We start from the raw sequence: 20,628 nt of genomic DNA, 5'->3' as shown, positions 1-20,628 counted from the left end.
TGGCTCCATACTGTTGCCCCTTAGCACTGGGTACCTGGGGTCCATCCTGGTTCCCTGTTTGTGGATGCTCAGGGGCAAGGGACTGCTCCCCAAACTGCCTTGCCCCCAGGAAGGATCTGACCACTAGAATGCTAGCTCCATGAGGACAAGGCTTTGTATGACACACAGCTCTCTCCTGAGCCCCAGGTTCAGTGCAGGCTGGTAAAATATAGACATCATCGTATTACTTATTGCTCCAAACCTCCAGGGGATGCCAGAGAGTAAGCACTTAGTAATTGTTTGTTGAGTGAACGTGCACCTTGCATTGTGGCCCTGCCATGATTCCTTTCCCATCACACTAGACTAGAAGCCAAGATCCTTGTGGTGGCCTGCAAGGCCCGTCTAGCTCCCTGAACTACCTCCTGCTCTTCCCCCAGCTCACCGTGCTCTAGGCACAGGGGGCCTCAGTACTGATGGCTCCTCTGCCTGGAATGGCCTTCTGGATGTCAGCATGGCCTCCTCCCTCCCTCCCTTCAGCTTTGCACTTTCCTGGCCACCTTTAATAGTGTCACCATCCCACCCGTCATCTCTGATGTGCCGTCTTCTCCTCCTCTGCTTTCTGTTTCTCCAAAGCACTGATAACCATCAGTCATATGATGGGTTTCACTTGTCTATTTTGTTTCCCCCCCACTAGAATATAAGTTTTGTCCCTTTTGTGTAAAAAAAAAAATTTTTTTTTTTTTTTTTTTTTTGCATCCCCCGCAGCTAGAAAAGAGCCTGGTATATTGTAAGTAAAAACCAAACCAGTTGGTATTGAGTTGCCTCCGACTCATAGCAACCGCATGTGTGTTGAAGTACAGCTGTGCTCCATGGCGTCTTCGATGGCTGATTTTTCAGAAGTAGATTGCCAGGCCTTTTTTCCGAGGCTTCTCTGGGTGGACTAGAATTTACAACCTTTTGATCAGCAGCCAAGTGTGTGAGCCGTTTGCACCACCCAGAGGATGCCACGTAGTGGGTGCTTAGTAATGGTTTCTTGAGTGAATGCACAAAGCAGTGCGCCTTCTGTTGTGGCCCTGCCTTGATTTCCTTCCTAACCTGCAGAAGTAGTGCCCACCATGGGACTGAAGTAGGCCCAGGTCTCAGCCGCAGCCTTTCCTACCCTCTTGACTGCTCCAGACCCTGCCTCTTTGCTTCCATTCTCCCTGGGCCTGTGCCCAGGCTGGGGGAAAGCTGTGCCTCCACCACTTCTGGTGGTCTGAGAGTGTCAGAAGCCCAGAGGCCTTTGCCAAAATGTGTAGGGTGAGGGAGGCTTTTGGGGGTGTGAAGAAAGGCGCTCATACTCATGGAGCAGCCCCTTGTGCCAGACAATTTATATCCGTCATCTCATTTATTCCCCTTCCAACCCTGGGAAGTGGGTTTTGCTTGCCTGATATTATAGATGAGGAAATCAAGGCCAAGTGTATGCTGGGCGGGGGGTGCGGGGGTGGGGGGGGTGTTACACAACTAGGAGGGAGTAGAGCTAGATTCATCCCAGAGCTGCCTCTTGCACTTTGCACTTTCCAGTTCTCTGTATTCCCTTGCACAATTTCACCTATTCAATCAGCTCCTATCATCCATCCTGCTCACCACCCACCCAAGTGGTATCTACTTGGCTTGCTGGCTGGCCCAGTGGTAGGCTTTTTTTGATGGCGTGAATGCTTTTTGGAGGCTTAGTTTGGAGGGTTCATCCCAGAGGATGGGAGGGGGGAGGGGTGGGAGAATGCTTATTTGTGGTCTGGATCTCCGGATGCTGGAACCATCCTTCTCTGCCTCCTTAGGGGTGAGAGGTGGGAACAGCAGAGAGAGGGAACCAGAGGCAATACGGAAGAAGGATCAGTCCTCTAGCTGTGTCGCTGTCCTGGGATTCTAAAAGAAGTGGGAATAAGGGCCTGCTGGGTGCAGCCTGGGAGATGGGTCATCAAGGCAAACTCGTCTATTTAGAGCTTTACGAGTCACAAAACCAGGGAGTCAGATGCCGCCAAGAAAATGGTGTCCATTGCAGGAAATCCGGCCTTTGCCCCCACTCCCACCCCTACTGCTTCCCCTGTGCAGTGAGATACCAGTACTCCCTTTCTCCCTCCCCATGGGGATCAATGAAATAATGATTCTTAAGTTTCTTGCTCCTTGGTGTAAGTTAATGCATAAACCAAACCAAAACCAAACCCGTGGCCATTGAATTGCTTCTGACTCAGAGCAACCCTATAGGACAGAGTAGAACTGTCCCACAGGGTTTTCAAGGAGTGGCTGGTGGATTCAAACTGCCGACCTTTTGGTTAGCAGCCAAACTCTTAACCATAGTGCTGCCAGGGCTCACCAGCTGACGCATAAAACCAGGGAAATGTGAAGAGTGTCACTCCTCAAAAGAATACACACCCAGAAGAAAAAACTGGACACTTGTGGTTTTTAAGAAAAACTAAAAGCAGATTAAAAAAAAATCTGGACAGCCTTGCTCTAGCAGGAGGATTCTCTGCCATTGTCTCTGGGCTCTCTCCTCCCTTTTGCACCATCGCTCTATCTCCAGGCCCCTGCGTCACAGGGAGCTCGTGATGGATGGATGGATGGATGCGCCTTGTCGGGGTGTTTCACCACGATTTCCCTTGGGGCAGCCTGCCTGTTGGCAGAGCACAGCCTCTGAAAGATGGTATCTCTTGCAAACTCGACAGCTAACAGACAGCTCCTCTCTTTGTATATTTCCCCAAAGAAGGACTGTCTTAATCTGTATTTTTTTTTTTAATATGGCATATTTTATTATAATCCGGATGTGACTTGTAGGTTCCCAATCATCCACCCTGTACCAAAAATGAAGGGGAAGGAGTCAGAGCCTGTGCCATCCAAGGCGTTTGCATTTTTAAATAACCTAGGATTTAATTACTCACCGTGCTCCCATGCTGCACTTTCCAACTCATCTCGCTACATCCTGTTAATGAGCTTCGTGGTTCCAGCAAGCCTGTGGAAGCTTTCCTTTCCGTGCATTGGGTGGCAGGCGTGGGGCACCTGTGTCAAAGGCTGTGGTTTTGCTCTCTACCCGAGGGGACGATGCCTTGTCTTGGAGAGAAGCCACTGCTCTCCACTGACAATGTTTTTGCTTTGCTTTTATTTGTTTTTTTTTAAGACTTTATATGCTTCCATCCTTGTTTGTCTAAGAGGTTTTTTCTTATTTGGAAACCGATTTGCTTCGGTTTGCACAGAAGCTGTCTCTGGTGTGATGGATCGTGTTGGAAGTCACCCAAGGAGTATCTCTGTTCCCAATTAGAAGTGGAGGCAGCGCTGCTTACGGAGGCCCAGGGAGGCGGCTGGCTTGGGTGACAGCTGCTGCTGCTCTGAAGAGAGTAACGATCCGTGGGTTTATATCCATGTATATAAAATCAGGCTAATTTAAAGATGAAGTATGTCTATGTTGTGGACCATTTAAAAAAAAATGTTAAATGTTTGATGGCTCCTGTCAGGTTATGTGGTCCCCAAATTTGTGTGAGTTTCAAAATGAGTATACTAAAAAAAAAAAAAAAAAAATACTAAAAGACTTACTAAATCCTCTATCCAGATGGGAAGGATTAGAAGACAAATGGAATCAATGAAACCTCTAAGGGTTCAACAGGGAGCCTGTCTAGGGTAAACACTGGGCAAGAGCTTGGACTTGTTACTACCCCCGCCCCCTTTCAACCTGGTACCTTCTGTAGTTAGGAGCCAGAAAATGCACCCTGTGCTGGTTTGTTGGTAGGGGTACTGGGGTTACCTTTTTACTCTGACCTTGAAAGCCTTGCTCATAGTGCTTTGAAACCAGGGTTTGCCAGTGGTCAGCTAGAATGCTGCCCTTGGAATGGTGCTTGGCATGGTATTAAGTTGGGAACGTTAAGAACCATATTTAACTCCCTTCCATTTTGGGGAAGCAAAATCATATTAAATGTTACTTTTAATGCCATAAATCCATACTGTCCAATATGGGAGCCACGAGCCACGTGTGGCTACTGAGCCCTTGAGATGTGGCTAGACGGAAATGAGATGTGCTGTACGTGTGAACTACACACCAGATTTCGGAGTCTTAATGGGAATGTAAAATATCACATTTTGCATTAGTAACTGTTTATATTGCTCACGTGTTGAAATAATATTTTAGATATGTTGAGTGAAGAAAATATATTATTAAAATTAATCATACCTGTTTCTTTTCTTATTTTAAATGTGGCTACTACAAAGTTTAAAGTTACATACGGCTTGCATTATGTTTCTACTGGACAGTGCTGTTGGAACATGAAAATCAGAATTATTTGAACTTTGATAATGATGACATCGAGCATTTATGGAGTACTTACAATGTCCCAATCTCTTGACACATATGACTTAATTTTGAATCTAAGTTTTAAGTGGAAATAAACAACAAAACCAATAAGCCTCATTCCCACCCTGTTTCTCACATTCGTTAGTTTTTTGTGGATCCTGTAGAGCTCCTTCATCAAGTGTGCTACCTCGTTTAATTCTCCCACCAACAGTATGAACTAAATATTACGACCATTCCCATTTCACATATAAGAAAACGGAGGTTGAGGGAGGATAAGTAACTAGCCCATAGTCCTCCAACTGATACATGGCGAAGCTAGACTTTGATTCCAGGGCTGTCTGAAAGCAGAACCTATACGAGCCAATAATATATTGCAAGAATGACGCAACTGAATTTCTTGGTGACCCTGATTTCACTGGATCTTTCTGTGCTTCAATTTCCTTTTCTGTAAATATAAGAGATGGGACTCTTGATGCAACGCCAGGTCCCTTCTGACTCTCTGCCTCTCAGCGAGCCCATTTCGCTTTTCCATTTTGGTTCTATTTTTCCTCCTGATTCTCATACTGTGCCCCATCTGGTAAAGTTTGTTAAAGAGGATCAAGGGTATAGACTGAATTAGGAGACAGCAGACGGGAGGAAGATTTAACAGGGGATGAAGAGGGAGCAGAGGAAGTTGGAGGAGGAGTTTCATAGTAAGTGGAAAAGTCTGTATGGAGTTGATATGGTCGTGGAAAGGTATCTCAGCTTAGCTAAGGCTGCTATAACAGAAATACCACAAGTGGATGGCTTTAACAAAGAGAAATTTATTCTCTCACAGTTTAGGTGGCTACAAGTCCAAATTCAAGGTGCCAGCTCTAGAGGAAGGCTTTCTCTCTCTGTCGGTTCTGGAGGAAGGTCCTCATCATCAATCTTTTCCCAGTCTAGGAGTTTCTAAGTGTGGGAACTTTGGGTCCAAAGGACACGCTCTGCTACTGGCTTTGCTTTCTTGGTGGTATGAGGTCTCCGTGTCTCTCTGCTGGTGTCTCTCTTTTATATTTCAAAGAGATTGACTTAAAACACAACTTAACCTTGTAGATTGAATCTTGCCTTATTAACATAACTACTGCTAATTCTACCTCATTAACATCATAGGGGTAGGATTTGTAATACATATGAAAATCAACCAGATCACAAAATGGTGGACAATCACACAATACTGGGAATCATGGCCTAGCAAAATTGACACACATTTTAAGGGGACAAAATTCAATCCAATTGCATAAGAAAGCTGGACAATAAATAAGGAAGACAGAAGAAGAATTGATGCCTTGAATTGTTGTGCTGGTGAAGAATATTGAATGTATCATGGACTGCCAAAAGAATGAACAAATCTGACTTGGAAGAAGTACAACCAGAATGTTGCTTAGAAGCAAGGATGGCAAGACTATGTCTCACATATTTTGGACATGTTATGAGGAGAGATCAGTCCCTGGAGAAGGACTTCATGCTTGGTAAAGTAGAGCGTCAGCAAAAAAGAGAAAAGAGCTTCAAGGAGATGGATTGACACAGTGGCTGCAACAATGGGTTTAAGCATAACAAGGATTATGAGGATGGTGCAGGACTAGGCAGTGTTTCGTTCTGTTGTACGTAAGGTCACTTTGAGTTGAAACCAACTCGATCGCAGTTAACAACAACAACAACAACAACAATTCAATGCATGTCAAAAGGTGAATGTCACATGGGGGTGTTCATATAGGGCAGAACCTAGAACCACAACACACACCTGCACGTAGCCTCAGCCAAAACCTGCCTTTATATAAATATGAAATATAAAGACTGTGAAGAGAGTCTAGGAATGCAATGAAAACTCATGAAGGTTTGGAAAGAAGACTTTTAAAGAACTCAAAGAGAGGCAGGGTGGAGTTGGTACAGCCTAGAAATTAGGTGAATGGGTTGGGGAAGCAGATTGGGTTCAAGGCCTTCCTTTGCCACTTTCCAGCTCTGTAATACTATGCAAATCTAAACCTCCCTAAGCTGCCGAGTCCTCATCTGTAAAATGGAATATTTACTGTGCTCACCTCTTGGGTGGTTGTGGGGATTAAGTGAGATACAGTAGTAAAAGAGCTGCCACGTTCTGAGTGCTTACTGTGAGCTCAGCGCTCAGCATACACACAACTCTATCAATGCACAATTGGGGCTCAGCACAGGCCTGCCAACCACTAATACGAATATAACGAGTTGGGCCTATCGTTATGATCATAACAGTGTTTGAAAAGATCATTTGGCTGCACTTTAGTCCTGCTCTGTTATTAACTAGCTGTGTGGCTTTTGGTGAAGTTACATAACTTCTCTGTGCCTCGAGTGACTCATTCATAAAATGAGATTATTAAATTAGATCATCTGTAACGGCCTTTTCAGCCCTAAAATGCTGTGTGATTCTGGAAATAGGATTTATTTCGTGTTGAAAAGAGATACGAAAGCACAAACTTCAACTAAACGTCTGATTATTTTAAGTATGAGGGATGGTGACCAGCTGTTCTCTTCTGACTGAGAACAGGACAGGAGGCAGCATGGGCTAATTGTTTTAGATTAGACATTAGACTTGTGAGAAAGAGGGATATGTCATCAGAGCGGGGTGCAGTGCTGCACGTTCAGAACTCATTAAAGCAGATAGTTGACTCTTTTTCTGACACTCAGCTTAAATATAACTTCATCACCTAGGCCTCTCCTGACCCCGGAAGCTAAAGTAGACCCCCACCCTATTATTCTTTCACTTTTCACCCTTTTGTTTTCCTCCAGAGTACTTCTGACAATTCGTAATTATATATATATATATATATATATATATATATATATTTTGTATTTAGTGTTTAATGTGTGTCTCTTTAGACTGTAAACTGTCTAAAGGCAGGGCCCATCTTTATTTGGTTCACTTTGTATGGACCTAGTCCCAGCAGAATGGCAACCATGTAGCAGGTGCTCAATAAATGCTTGTTGAATAGATAGATGTGTTTTGGAGCTGGTAATGCTTCTTAATGGAGGTGGATCCTCTGCTCTCAAGTTTCCTTTTTTGGTCAGTAGAATCCCAAAGGCCCTGTCTCTCAAGGGAATTTAGATACTGTTTCTCCTGCCTACCTTCTTTTCCTGGAGACAGGTCACCTGTGCATGTGCGTGTGTTTGGTTTTAATGTGATGCCTAGGTGCCCCTTTCTCATGGACCGGCCAGCCTGGATCTGTTTTTGGTGGAGGAAACTGAAGGTGTAGGTGCAGTTCCATTTGAGCCTGAATAAAGCCCAGTGGAGCCAATAGGCACAGTGCTGATTTTTTTCCATTTGCTCCTCCAGACTCACTCTCTATCCTTCTTTATGGTACTCCATGTCCCAGGAAGCTGACCTCAGTGGGCTGTATTAGTGAGGCTCCCTTATACCCTGGCTTCCGGTTGAGGTTGACCAGCGAAGGGTACCAGCAGGACAACAGAGGATGGGAGCAGAGAGAGGTGGGGCTATGAGTTCCCTTGGTTCCCTCGCTACTGGGCCACAAGTTGGCCATAGCCCTGTCTTAAGTTCTCTCAGCAGGTTCTTGGAAACATCCTCCCTCTTGTCCTTTCAGGAATAGGAGTGGTAATGGTTCCCCATCATTACTGCCCTGGGGTGCTTCACCATTCTGTGTTGTCTCCCCTAATCCTGCTCGTGCCTCCAAAGATAGTACTGACACTAAACTCTTCAATTCCCCTATACAAGTGGGCTACTTGTTTTCCCCTGTTTTTTCAGGGCACCAGCTCACCCCCACTCAAAGAAAAAACAAAAAACAAAAACCCACGGCTGTCCAGTTGATTCCGACTCATAGCGACTCTACAGAACAGAGGAAAACTATCCCATAGGGTTTCCAAGGCTGTGATCTTCATGGAAGCAGTCATCTTTCTCCCAAGAAGTGGCAGCTGGATTTAAACCACCAACCTATTGGATAGCAGCCGAGTGCTTTAACCACTGCACTACAAGGGCTCCTTTTCAGGACACCACTACTTCCTGTTCTTACACCTATTTTACTGGTTACAGCGGTAGGGTTTTTTTTTTTTTTTGTGTGGAGTAGTAGGGACCATACATTTAATTGCCAGTGGGAAGAGAAAAAAGAGAGGCGCGAGGTACAGGTTCAGAGAAGTCGGAGGGATATTTTATAGTAAATAAAAAAATAATCACCTCCTGTAAAGTTCACAGCTTAGAAAACCTTATGGGGCAGTTCTAGTCTATCCTGTAGGGTCATTATGAATCAAAATCGACTGGATGGCACACAACAACAATAACAACAATAAGTGAGCTGTTTTTTTTTTTTTTTTCTCTTAATTTTATTATGGTAAAATACATGTAACAAAACATCTCTACCATTTTACACGTACAAGTCAAGTGACAGTAACTTCATTCAACATGTTGTACAACAATTACCACTATCTGTTCCCCAGTTTTTCATCACCCTTAAAAAAAACTCTGTACCTCTTGAGCAATGCCCCCTCATTGTTCCCTCCTACCCAATCCAGGCAACCACCAATAAACTTCGGTCTCTATGCATTGGCCTGTTCTAGATATTTCATCTAAGTGAGATAATACAATGTTTGTCCTTTTATGTTTGACTTACGTCACTCAACATAATGTTTTAAGGTTCATCCATGTCGCAGCAGGTATCATTTCTCTTTATGGCTGTTGTTGTTGCTGGTGCTGTAGAGTGGTTCCAACTCAAAGCAAGCCTTCGTACGGCAGAACAAAACACGGCTTGGTCCTTCACCATCCTCACAATCATTACCGTGTTTGAGTCCATTGTTGCAGCCACTGTGTCAATCCATCTTGTTGAGTGTCTTCTCTTTGTTACTGACCCTCTACCTTACCGAGCATGATGTCCTTTTCCAGAGACTGGTCCCTCCTGGCAACATGTCCATAGTATGTGAGACAAGGTCTCCCCATCCTTGCTTCTAAGGAGCATTCTGGCTGTACTTCTTCCGAGACAATTTTTTTCTTTTGGCAGTCCATGGTATACTCAATATTCTTCACCAACATCATAATTCAAATGCATCAATTCTTCTTCTATCTTCCTTATTCATTGTCCCACTTCCAAATGCATATGTGGTGGTTGAAAATACCATAGTTTGAGTCAGGTGCACCTTAGTCCTCAAGGTGATATCTTTGTTTTTTAACACTGTAAAAAGTTCTTTTGAAGCAGATTTGCCCACTGCAATACATTGTTTGATTTCTTGACTGCAACTTCCGTGGGCATTGATTGTGGATCCAAGAAAATGGAAATCCTTGACAATTTCTATCTTTTCTTTGTTTATCATGATGTTCCTTACTTGTCCAGCTGTGAGGATTTTAATTTTCTTTATGTTGAGGTGCAGTCCATTCTGAAGACTGTGGTCTTTGATCTTCATCAATAAGCACGCAAGTCCTCTTTGCTTTCAGCAAGGAAGTTTGTGTCTTATGCATGTCACAGATTGTCAATGAGTAGTCCTCCAGCCCTAATGCCCCGTTCTTCACCATATAGTCCAGTTTCTCAGATTATTTTGCTCAGTGTACAGATTGAATAAGTATGGTGAAATGATACAACTCGGAAACAGGCCTTTCCTGATTTTAAACCACACAGCATTCCTTTGTTCTGTTCGAACGACTGCCTCTTGGTCTATGTACAGGTACTGCATGAGCACAATTAAGTGTTCTGGAATTCCCATTCTTTGCAATGTTATTCACAATTTGTTGTGATCCACACAGTCAAATGCCTTTGCACAGTCAATAAAATACAGGTAAACAACTTTCTTTCTGGAGCCCTGGTGGTACAATGGTTAAGAGCTGGGCTGTTAACCAAAAGGTCAGTGTTTCGAATCCATCATCTGCTCCTTAGAAACCCTATGGGGCAGTTCTACTCTGTCCCATAGGGGTTGCTATGAGTTGGAACTGACTTGACGGTACATAACAACAAAAAGCATCCTTCTGATATTCTCTGTTTTCAGCCAAGATTGACCTGACATCAGCCATGATATTCCTCATTCCATGTCCTCTTTTGAACCTGGCTTGAATTCCTGGTAGTTCCCTGTCAATGTACTATGGCAACGGTTTTTGAATGGTCTTCAGCAAAATTTTACTTGTGTGTGGTATTGTTTGATCATTTCTGTAATCCATTAGATCACCTTTCTTTGGAATGGGCACAAATATGGATCTCTTCCAGTTGCCTGGCCAGGTAGCTATCTTCCAAATTTCTTGGCATAGGTGAGTGAGCGCTTCCAGAGTCACATCAGTTTGTTGAAACACCTCAACTGGTATTCTGTCAATTCCTGGAGCCTTGCATTTCACCAATGGTTTCAGTACAGCTTAGACTGCTTCCTTCAATATCATTGGCTCTTGATCATATGCTGCCTCCTCAAATGCTTGAACGTCAACCAGTTCTTTTCGGTACAGTGACTCTATATATTCCTTCTGTCTTCATTTGAAGCTTCCTGCATCCGTCAACATTTTGTCCATAGAATCCTTCAAAACTGCAACTCGAGCCTTGAATTTTTTCTTCAGTTCTTTCAGCTTGTGAAACGCTGAGCGTGTTCTTCCCTTTTGGTTTTCTAACTCCAGGTTTTTGCACATTTTATTATAATACTTTCCTTTGCTTTCCTGAGCTGCCCTTGGAAATCTTCTCTTCAGCTCATCTACTTCATTATTTCTTCCATTCACTTTAGCTTCTCAACGTTCAAGAGCAAGTTTCAGAGTCTCTTATGACATCCCTTTTGGTCTTTTCTTTCTTTCCTGTCTTTTTAATGACCTTTTGCTTTATAACTCGTCTGATCTTTGGTCTTTGTTGTTCAATGCATCAAATCTATACTTGAAATGGTCTCTAAATTCAGGTGGGATATACTTCAAGGTCATATTTTGGCTTTCTTGGACTTGTTTTAATTTTCTTTAGCTTCAACTTGAACTTGGTTATGAACAATTGGTGATCTGTTTTGCAGTCAGCCTCTGGCCTTATTCTGACAAATGATAGTGAGCTTCTCCATTGTCTGTTTCCATAGATGTAGTTGATTTGACCCCTGTGTATTCCGTTTCTTTACGGCTGAATAATATTCCATTGTGTATATGTACCACATTTTGTTTATCCATTCATCTATTGATGAACCACTCATATGCATGCAAAAGCTGGATAATGAATACGGAAGGCTGAAGAAAAATCGATGCCTTTGAATTAGAGTATTGGGGAAGAATGTTGAATGGACTGCCAGAAGAACGAACCAGTCTGTCATGGAGGAAGTATAGCCGGAGTGTTCCTTGAAAGTGAGGATGGCGAGACTTTGTCTCATGTACCCTGGACACGTTATCAGGAGGGACCAGCCCCTGGAGAAAGACATCATGCTTGATAAAGTAGGTGGTTAGCAAAAAAGAGGAAGACCCTCAATCAGATGGATTGACACAGTGGCAGTAACAATAGGCTCAAACATAATGGCAATTGTGAGGATGGAGCAGAACCAGGCAGTGTTTTGTTCTGTTGTACATAGGGTTGCTAAGAGTCAGAACTGACTTGATGGCACCTAACAACAACACTGATGGACACTTGTGTGTTTCCAACTTTTGACTGTTGTGAATAGTCCGAGATTTCTGTTTTTAATTAAAAAAATTTAAAAAAACCAAACAAAAACCAATCCCCTTTGTATTAGAAGATTATGGGGACCCTTTTTTGAGGAAAGGGTTTAGCTTCTTTGGTCTCTGTCACGGACAGAGCTGACTGCTGCCATTGCTCAGCTGGCTGTGACCTCAAGCCCCAGGTGGCTGATGAATCTCCTGATGTTTTCAGAAAGAATCCCCTGGCGTGTGCGAGACTGCAGCTCCCACTCTGCTGATCTGGGGCCTGCTAGGCATTTGTGCTTGCTCCCTCTCTATCCTTGGCTTTAGAAGCCTCAGCTTCTCCTGTGAATCGATTAGAACAGCCTCTCTGGGGCAGAAATAGCTTTTCATGGAGCAAACCTGGCTGTGAAGTCAGCATAGCTAAGGGGAGGTAATGAAGTCCTGACAGAGCTGGGGAGAGGGAGAGAATAATAACAATTGAGGATAGCATTGGTATAATGCTTCCAAAGTTTTCAAAGCACTTTAATGTAAGTGAACACACTGGGTCTGGCATTGTTATCCTCACAATGTATAGATGCAGAAATGGGCTCTGGGCTCCTACAGTGCCTTGTCCAATGTCACATGGCCCAGAGGGTGGCAGACCAGGACCCAGACCAGGCTGTCTGATCCCATGGTTGCTGGCCCCTCTTCTGCTCTGCCTCCATTTCTGTGAGACTGCAGGCAGGGATGGAATCTGTCTCTGGGCTTATGAATTGGAGACAGAAAAGCTGGATCCAATTCCAGTGTTCCTGTTGCACCAGGAGGAGAAAAACAGGCCACCTGATTCCTACCCTGGAGCGCTGGTCCCTGTATGCCCTCAAGGACCACCCTTCCTGCCCCTCCCACTTCTATGAGCCTGACCCCAGCTTTCTGTCCTTGTTTTCAGAAGTGGAGCTGCCCCTGAAGAAGGATGGGTTCACCTCGGAAAGCACCACCCTGGAAGCCTTGCTCCGTGGTGAGGGGGTAGAGAAGAAGGTGGATACCAGAGAGGAGGAAAGCATCCAGGGAATACAGGTATTTTTGGCTCACTGGGAGACACCCCAGAGCATTGCTCCCCTGTGTTTCCAGAACACTAGCACAGGCTCTGGACCCTCCTCTCAAACTGCCTGGTGGTACTTGCTGCCTGGGAGCTTGCAAATTCATTTCAATTTAACATGTCCTCAGAAGAACTCATGTTTCCTCTCAAGTCAGTTCCTGTCCCTTAATTTCCCTATTTATCCGTTCCAAAGTTGTGTATTGAACCTGCTGTGTGCCAGCACCATGCTGAGTTCTGGGGAGACAATGGTGCACAAATAGACTGGTCCATTGTCCAGGCTCAGAGCCTTGAGGTTGTCTGCCACAGCCAGTCCCCACCTCCCCTTACACCCCACCCTCAGCTCTAGCTCCCCAGACTTTAGTCTTTTCACAATACCAACCACTCATCCTTCAAGGCTAGCTTAGGAGTTACCCTCCAGGCAGGGTTGATTGTTCCTGTCCCTGTGCGTGACACTGTCTGTTCACAGCACTATCGGAGCTCTTACTGTACAGGACTATACTTACGTGCTCCTACCGTTCTTATGTGTTGTCTGTCTTGAATCACCATTGTCTAACACAGAGCAGTGTCTAATATTAAGTAACACCACATATAATGTTACTACTACTGTAAAATAGAGGGAGCAGGAGTATCAGAATCTGCCTAAATCCAGGGTAAAAAAAAAAATCCAGGGAGGATAATGTAAATCAAGATGGGCCCAAGGCTGATCCCTGTGAGGTGGAGATCAGACATACCTTCACTCTCCAACCTTTTAACCAATTCTGACACCAGCCGACCCTCCCATGGCACTCTCTACTTCTCTTCTGGGTTTGACAATCTTTTGCAATGACCACACAAGACTCACAGTCTATACTTACAGTTAAGTGGTTTATTAAGGAAGTAATAGTACAACTCCGGAGCAGGAAACATACAGGCAAAGTTTCCCTTCTTCAGTGCAGGACAGCTCTCTCAGCTCTCTTGACCTTGTAGGCCTCCTCTCAGCCCTCTGAGGACAGGCCTTCTCTCTGTCCCCTGAAGACAGGTTTTTCTTGGCATTGCCATCTGTGGCAAATGGCTCTGCTGCTGGGCCCCTTTTGAGCCTGTCGCTGTCTTCAGTGTTACAGCCCTTACAGCTCTATTAGGAGATTCCTTGCCTCCACACTCTAAATCTGCTTCTTCTCTCTTCTTTCCGTCTCCAAAAACCTCTGTGGGGCTGACTGCTTAAACATACAAACTACTATGTTCAGAGCCTGGGGCTACTGTCTACTATGCCAGAAGGTCAAACTAGAACCATAAACAAAAGAGTTTATATGTTTTTATTGGCTCTACTTATTAAAATAAAGTATATATGTAGTAAATAAACTATATTTGTTTATTCATTCATTTCTTCAACCAAAGGTTATCTTTTTCATTTTGGTGAAAGTATACATAGCCAAATACACACCATTTCAACAATTTCTATGGTACAATTCAGCGATACTAGTTATATTCTTCAAGTTATGCTACAATTCTTGCTAACCTTTTCCAAATTATTCTACCACCGCTATCTTAAACTCGTTGTCCCCTAAGCTTCCCATCCAACCTTTCAATTTGCTGTTGTCACGTTGATCTCATATCTATAATTCTTTAAAAGAGTAAAAATGCTCAAAGCAGATGTACTTTACTAATGAAGAAATACCATATTTTTGTTCAAGGAGCCCTGGCTGTGCAATGGTTAACCAAAAGGTTGGTGGTTCACACCTACCCAGCAGCTTTGCAGGAGAAAAGACCTGATGATCTTCTCCTGTAAAGGTTACTAACAGCCTGGAAAACTTTATGGGGCAGTTCTACTTTGTCAGATGGGGTCACTATGAGTTGAAAATTGACTCAATGGCAACTAACAACAACAATATTTTTTTGGCTCAAAGAAAACTTCAGGGAATACCTTTGGTTTAAGGTTTAAGACTACCTCAGGGCGATAGTTTTGGGGACTTTTCCAGCCTCGATGGCTCCAGAAGACCTGGATTCCATCAAAACATTGAAATTTTGTTCTGCAGCTTTCCCTCTTTTGATAAGGATTCTTCTGTAAAACCTCAACCAAAGTTTTTTGAACACCTGCTCTGAGTAGGCGCTGTACTAGGTGCTGGGGAAACAGAGACACCTGTCCCCTCTACTCATGGAACTTTTAGTGTGACATGCAGACAGAGAAAAAGTAAATAAATAAATAAAATAATTGCAAATCAGGATAAATGCTACTCGTAGTGACCCTATGTACAACAGAACAAAACACTGCCCCATCCTGTGCCATCCCCACAGTTGTTGCTATGTTTGAGCTCATTGTTGCAGCCACTGTGTCAATCCATCTCGTTTAGGGTCTTTCTCTTTTTTTTCCTGACCCTCTACCTTACCAAACATGATGTCCTTCTCCAGGAACTGGTCTCTTCTGATAACATGTCCAAAGTATGTGAGACGAAGTCTTGCCATCTTTGCTTCTAAGGAACATTCTGGCTGTACTTCTTCCAAGACAGATTTGTTTGTTTTTCTGGCAGTCCATGGTATATTCAATATTCTTCTCCAACACAGTAATTCAAAGGCATCTATTCTTCTTCAGTCTTCCTTATTCATTGTCAAGCTTTCACATGCATACAAGGCAATTGAAAATATCATGGCTTGGGTCAGGTGCACCTTAGTCCTCAAAGTGACATCCTTGCTTTTCAACACTTTAAAGAGGTCTTTTGCAACAGATTTGCCCAATGCAATACATTGTTTGATTTCTTGATTGCTGCTTCCATGGGCATTGATTGTGGATCCAAGTAAAATGAAGTCCTTGACAACTTCAATCTTTTCTCCATTTATCATGATGTTGCTTATTGGTGTGGTTGTGAGGATTTTTGTTTTCTTTATGTTGAAGCGTATCCATACTGAAGGCTGTGGACTTTGATCTTCATCAGTAAGTGCTTTAAGTCCTCTTCACTTTCAGCAAACAAGGTTGTGTTTTGTGTGTGTTCTTCCTCATATAGTTCAGCTTCTTGGATTATTTGCTCAGCATACAGATTGAATAAGTATGGTGAAAGAATACAATCTCGATGCAGATGGAGAAATAGGAAACAAATAAACAAATAGAATAATTACAAATCAGGATAAATGCTATGAAAAGAACAAACAGGGTTAGAAGATTCAGTATAAGAGGAAGGACAGGTTTTAGGTAGAGTCCTGAGGGAGATAGGGGTTTAATCTCAGTCCTGTGAATTGAGAAGAGTCAGCAAAGTGAGAATCCCAGGGAGGAGCTTTCTGGACAGAGGAACAGCGTGCTTGAAGGCCTTGAGACAACTCGGGGCTTGTCCTGTTGACCAACAGAAGCCTGTGTGGCCAGAACTCGGTACCGGGGAGAAGCACCCAGGATGGAGTTGGAGAGGTGGGCAGCGGCCAGAACACGCAGGCCTCACAGGCCATGGAACAGACTTTTGATTTTTATGAGAAGCTAAAAAAGAAGCCACTGGAGGATTTGAATGAGCGCAGCCAATTATGTTTCGTAAAGATCCCTCTGGCTGTTCCATGGAGAGGAGACTGGATGCAGGGCCAACAGTAGAAGGAAGGAAATAAGTATGAGGTTTTTGCAGTATTCCAAGCCAGAGATAATGCAGTTTTAAAAAAAGGAATTCCCTCTCCCCCTCCCCAACATAACCACAAACCATTGTTATCACTATAAAAAGTGTTTAGAATAACAGGGAGAAAAGTTGTTTTAAAAAGTCACCTCTTTCCCCCTAATGTCCTTGGGAAGGGAATGCAAGTTGTTTTTGCAGTTGGACCACCCACCCCTGCCCTTCGCTGCACATATAGGACCTTCTGTCTTTTTCCTGAACCCCGAATATTAGCTTTGTTCATTAGGAACTCCTGGCTCCTCCTGAGTTACCCAGAGAAGCTTCTGCATTGTTAGAAATGCAGACACATTGGGGAAGCTGCTGTCACGACTGAGGCCTGAAGCACAGACTGGTTCTGAGACACAGGGAAACATATGGGAAGAGGGAGGGGTAGGACCTCTGGGAGAAGTCAACTTCCTCCTGGACATTGAGACTCAGTGTCACTTCTAGCCTAGCTGAGCCTCCTTAACCAGTTTTTCAACTTCCAACCCAGAGTCCATATTGAGGGTAAAATGAGAGTGCAGTCAAAGTCGTACTGTGATGCTAGAAGCAATGACCTTGAAAATCAAGGTGCTTACTATGATTAAATGACTTCAAAACCCAGAAAGTTTATAAGATGGTTATACGAACAGCAACAACACTCGCAATAGCAAGGCTTCGTATTTAAACCAGTAAAAATACCAGTTGCCGTCAAGTGAATTTTGACTTACGGTGACCCCGTGTGTGTCAGAGTAGAAGTGTGCTCCATAGGGTTTTCGATAGCTGATTTTTTGGAAATAGATCAACAGACCTTTCTTTCGAGTTGCCTCTGAGTAGACTTGAACCTCCAACCTTTTGGTTAGCAGCCAAGTATATGTTAACTGTTTGTACCACCTTTGGATTACTCATATTTACGTCCCATCTTTTCACTGAATATCACAGAGCATATGACGTGTCATTGCCTTGCTTGGCTTTCTCCACTGTTCCCACCTGCAGTTCAGAAAGCCAAGAAAATAAGTTTTGACAAGAGAGGCTAGGAGCCTTGTGCTGGGACCTGGGCCAAAGTTTCCTAGCTCTGGGCTGGAGATTGTGTCCAGCTGACAGTGATATTTCTCTGTTAGATGGCTAAAGTTGGCCCAGAGACTCATGAGTGCTGTCAGCTTGTGTCTTCCCAAATAAACCTAGTAGAGAAACCAGAGAAGACTTCTTTGACGTGTTTTGAGCTCTTTGGAAGGAATTTGGAAATTAGCATTATTCTGGCCCCTGTGGTTGGGGCAGAGCTCTCTGGCAAGAGGGGAGTAAGAGAAGATCACTGACTAATTCACTTCTGGGCTTTCTGCTTTGAGGGCAGGCCAAAGGCACTGCCCAGAAGGCCATTGGAACAGTGAGGGGATACCAGATGTCAGTGCAGCGCATGTTACTGTCTAAGCCACTTCATGAGTCATGTGATTTTTGCACCATCACCACAAGGGTGGGTGCTATCCTGTAGAATCTGGTGCCTGCCTCCTTTTCTACGCTCATCTTATGTCAGTCTCTCCCTGAGCCTCTGAGTTCTGGTCACACTGGCCTCTTTCTGCTCCCTGGGTAAGCCATGTTCCTCTTGCTGCCTCAAGTGTTTTGCTCATGCTATTTTCTCTGCCTGGAACCCTTCTCCTCCTTCCCCCTCCTCTCTCCTCATTTACAAGGCTACTCTTATTCATCTTTCAGGTTTCAACTTCCTTAGGCCACTTCCTCAGGGAAGCCTTACCTGACCCTCAGGTTAGGTAAAATTCCCTTCTAGCATACTCTCATAGCACTTTGAACTTGCCTGTCACTGTTTTTAAACCAGCTATAATTATATGGCTGTGTATGTTATCTAAATCTGCATTCCCTCACTAGACTGTAAAGTCCGTTTGGGGCCAGGACTGTAGCCATTTTGCGACTTGCCTAGCACAGTGCCTGTCATGTAGTCAGCCCTAGATAAATGTTTGCCGATTGAATGGACAAACGAATCCCTATCTTGAAAGTGGGGAAACTGAAGTATGAAGAGATGATGACTTACCCAAGGTCACAGAGTTAGCCTGTGACATGGAGGCCAGTGAGGTGCCATGCCCACAGTCCATGTGGGATGCTGGGTCCTCTCCCACAATCTTTTATCCTGCCCTTAAATCCAGAGATACACTCCCTACTTCCTCCCCTCTCTTCTCCCCGCCCCCGCCCAAGGAATAAAGTGCTCAGGCCCTGACACAAAGTGTATACGTAAACACACCTTGGGGTTATCACAAGAGCTGAGAAATGAAGGGAAATTCTGAGCTGACAAACCCTGACCTGGCTTTGGCCATAGATTCTCTCTATGATCTTGAGTAGGTAAAGCTGTGTTCAGCCTTAGTTTATTCACCTGTTAAATGGAAGTTGGATTCTATGGTGCGGTGTGACTCACAAGGCTGCTGGGGAGAGGTAATTGAATTCATGATCTTTAAGTTTCATTATAAGTAATGCGCTGTGATGAAAATCAATTTTTCTTAGAAAAATCACAATGGATTATTATAAACAACACATTAATGTCAAATTCTGGTCAAATGAACAGGAAGTTACTTGTTTTCATCAAATAGGACAGGATTCCAGAATAGCAGGGAAAGAAGAAACATATTTTCATATTTCTGACATGGCCTTTCAGGAGCAAACAGAAATGTTACATTAAAGAAAGTAAATTTTGACCGAACATCTTGGCCCCATGTAGAAAAGTGCCTCTCCCAGAGTATTCTCATAATTATATGGTTTTGTATGTTGTTAAAACCTGTTTTCTTGGGCAAAAAGAGTTTACAAAGATCAGTGTTCTGGGAGGACTTTGCTGGAAGGGATCCAAGGGCTTGGGACAGGGTTGGTACCACCAAGAGAGATCCAACTCTCAGGTGACATTCCAGAGACTCAGCTTTCCAAGCATGGTGGCACCCAAAACAAACCCCATAATATTACTCTCTGATGATTTTCTCCTTTGCCCTTTATTTCTCAGTCCTTCTATGTATTTTCTTGTTGTTTCAGAGGGTTTTGGAAAATGATGAAAATGTAGAAGAGGGGAACGAAGAAGAGGATTTAGAAGAGGATATTCCCAAGCGAAAGAATAGGACCAGAGGACGGGTAAGTTGGGGGCCTATGAGGGAGAGAAGAGATGAAGGAGGCTGAGACCAGGCAAACAATGGATTCCTAGGTTCAAAGTACCTATGCAACTAGATCGAGGTCCTGTCTGTGGTCTGTCTTGAAGAATGCGCATAGAGGAAAACTCCAGAAAGCTCTGGTCCCAGGGCATAGCCTGGAAGTGTTTAGAGATGGCAAGAGAGAGAAGGAGCAGAGTGCCTCACTGAGCAGACAGAGGGTGGGTCAGGGAAGGACTGAGGGGTGGGATCAGAGTAAGGGTGAAGGATGAGGAGAGTGTCTCTGTAGTATGAATTAAACCGGCTGCCGTGGAGTCAATTATGACTTATGGTGATCCCGTGTGCGTCAGAGTAGAACTGTGCTCCATAGAGTTTTCAATAGCTGATTTTTCAAAAGTAGATCTCCAGGCCTTCCTTCTGAGGTGCCTCTGGGTGGTATTTAACCTCTAACCCTTTGGTTAGCAGCTGAGCACATTAACCGTTTGTACCACCCGGAGACTCTTTGTGCCCATTATTCGATCATAAAAGAAGGCTGAAAGTTTCATGCCTCATTCTCCCTGGGTTGCCCCAGAATGACAGTAGCAGGATGCCTGCTTTAGGGGACGCCGAACTGGGCAGAGTAGGCGCATCCTGGGAAAGCATGGGGGAGGTTTCCAAGCATTTCTGGCTTGGCTTTTTGAGGCTGTGACCCTAGAATGTGGCAAGGAAAAGGTCAGAAACCCTGGAGGTAGTGGAGGGGAAATTGATGGTGGAAGGAATGAAAATAAGAGAGTGGTCCCTGAGTGGGGAGCCAGCCTGTGTGATGCTCTCAGGTGTTCAGGTTGGTTCTCCAGAGTCCCTGTGTCCAAGCCCAGAGGGGCTTTCTGTAGTCACCTTTGGGGCTCTGCAAGGGCATTTGACAATAGCCAGGCGGAGAGATGCCTCCAGGGGAAAATCGTTACTGTCCTGTTAGAGAATTAATTCTCTTTTGCCTGAAGGTCTGTCTCTTTCAGGCT

The 20,628-nt window shown here is 44.1% G+C and overlaps 1 protein-coding gene across 1 annotated transcript in view; it reads left to right on the top strand.

Annotated features, from left to right (window-relative positions):
* Nucleotides 1-20,628, top strand: part of DPF3 (double PHD fingers 3) — a 294,608-nt gene that overhangs the window by 163,826 nt on the left and 110,154 nt on the right. The window contains exons 4-5 of the mRNA XM_049897757.1: nucleotides 12,778-12,905; nucleotides 19,524-19,619. Of these exons, the coding sequence (XP_049753714.1) occupies nucleotides 12,778-12,905; nucleotides 19,524-19,619 (224 nt within the window). The remainder of the gene's footprint in view (nucleotides 1-12,777; nucleotides 12,906-19,523; nucleotides 19,620-20,628) is intronic.

The sequence above is a fragment of the Elephas maximus genome, chromosome 10 (assembly GCF_024166365.1).
Source record: "Elephas maximus indicus isolate mEleMax1 chromosome 10, mEleMax1 primary haplotype, whole genome shotgun sequence".
NCBI lineage: Eukaryota > Metazoa > Chordata > Mammalia > Proboscidea > Elephantidae > Elephas > Elephas maximus.
This window is presented reverse-complemented; position numbering and strand designations above follow the sequence as displayed.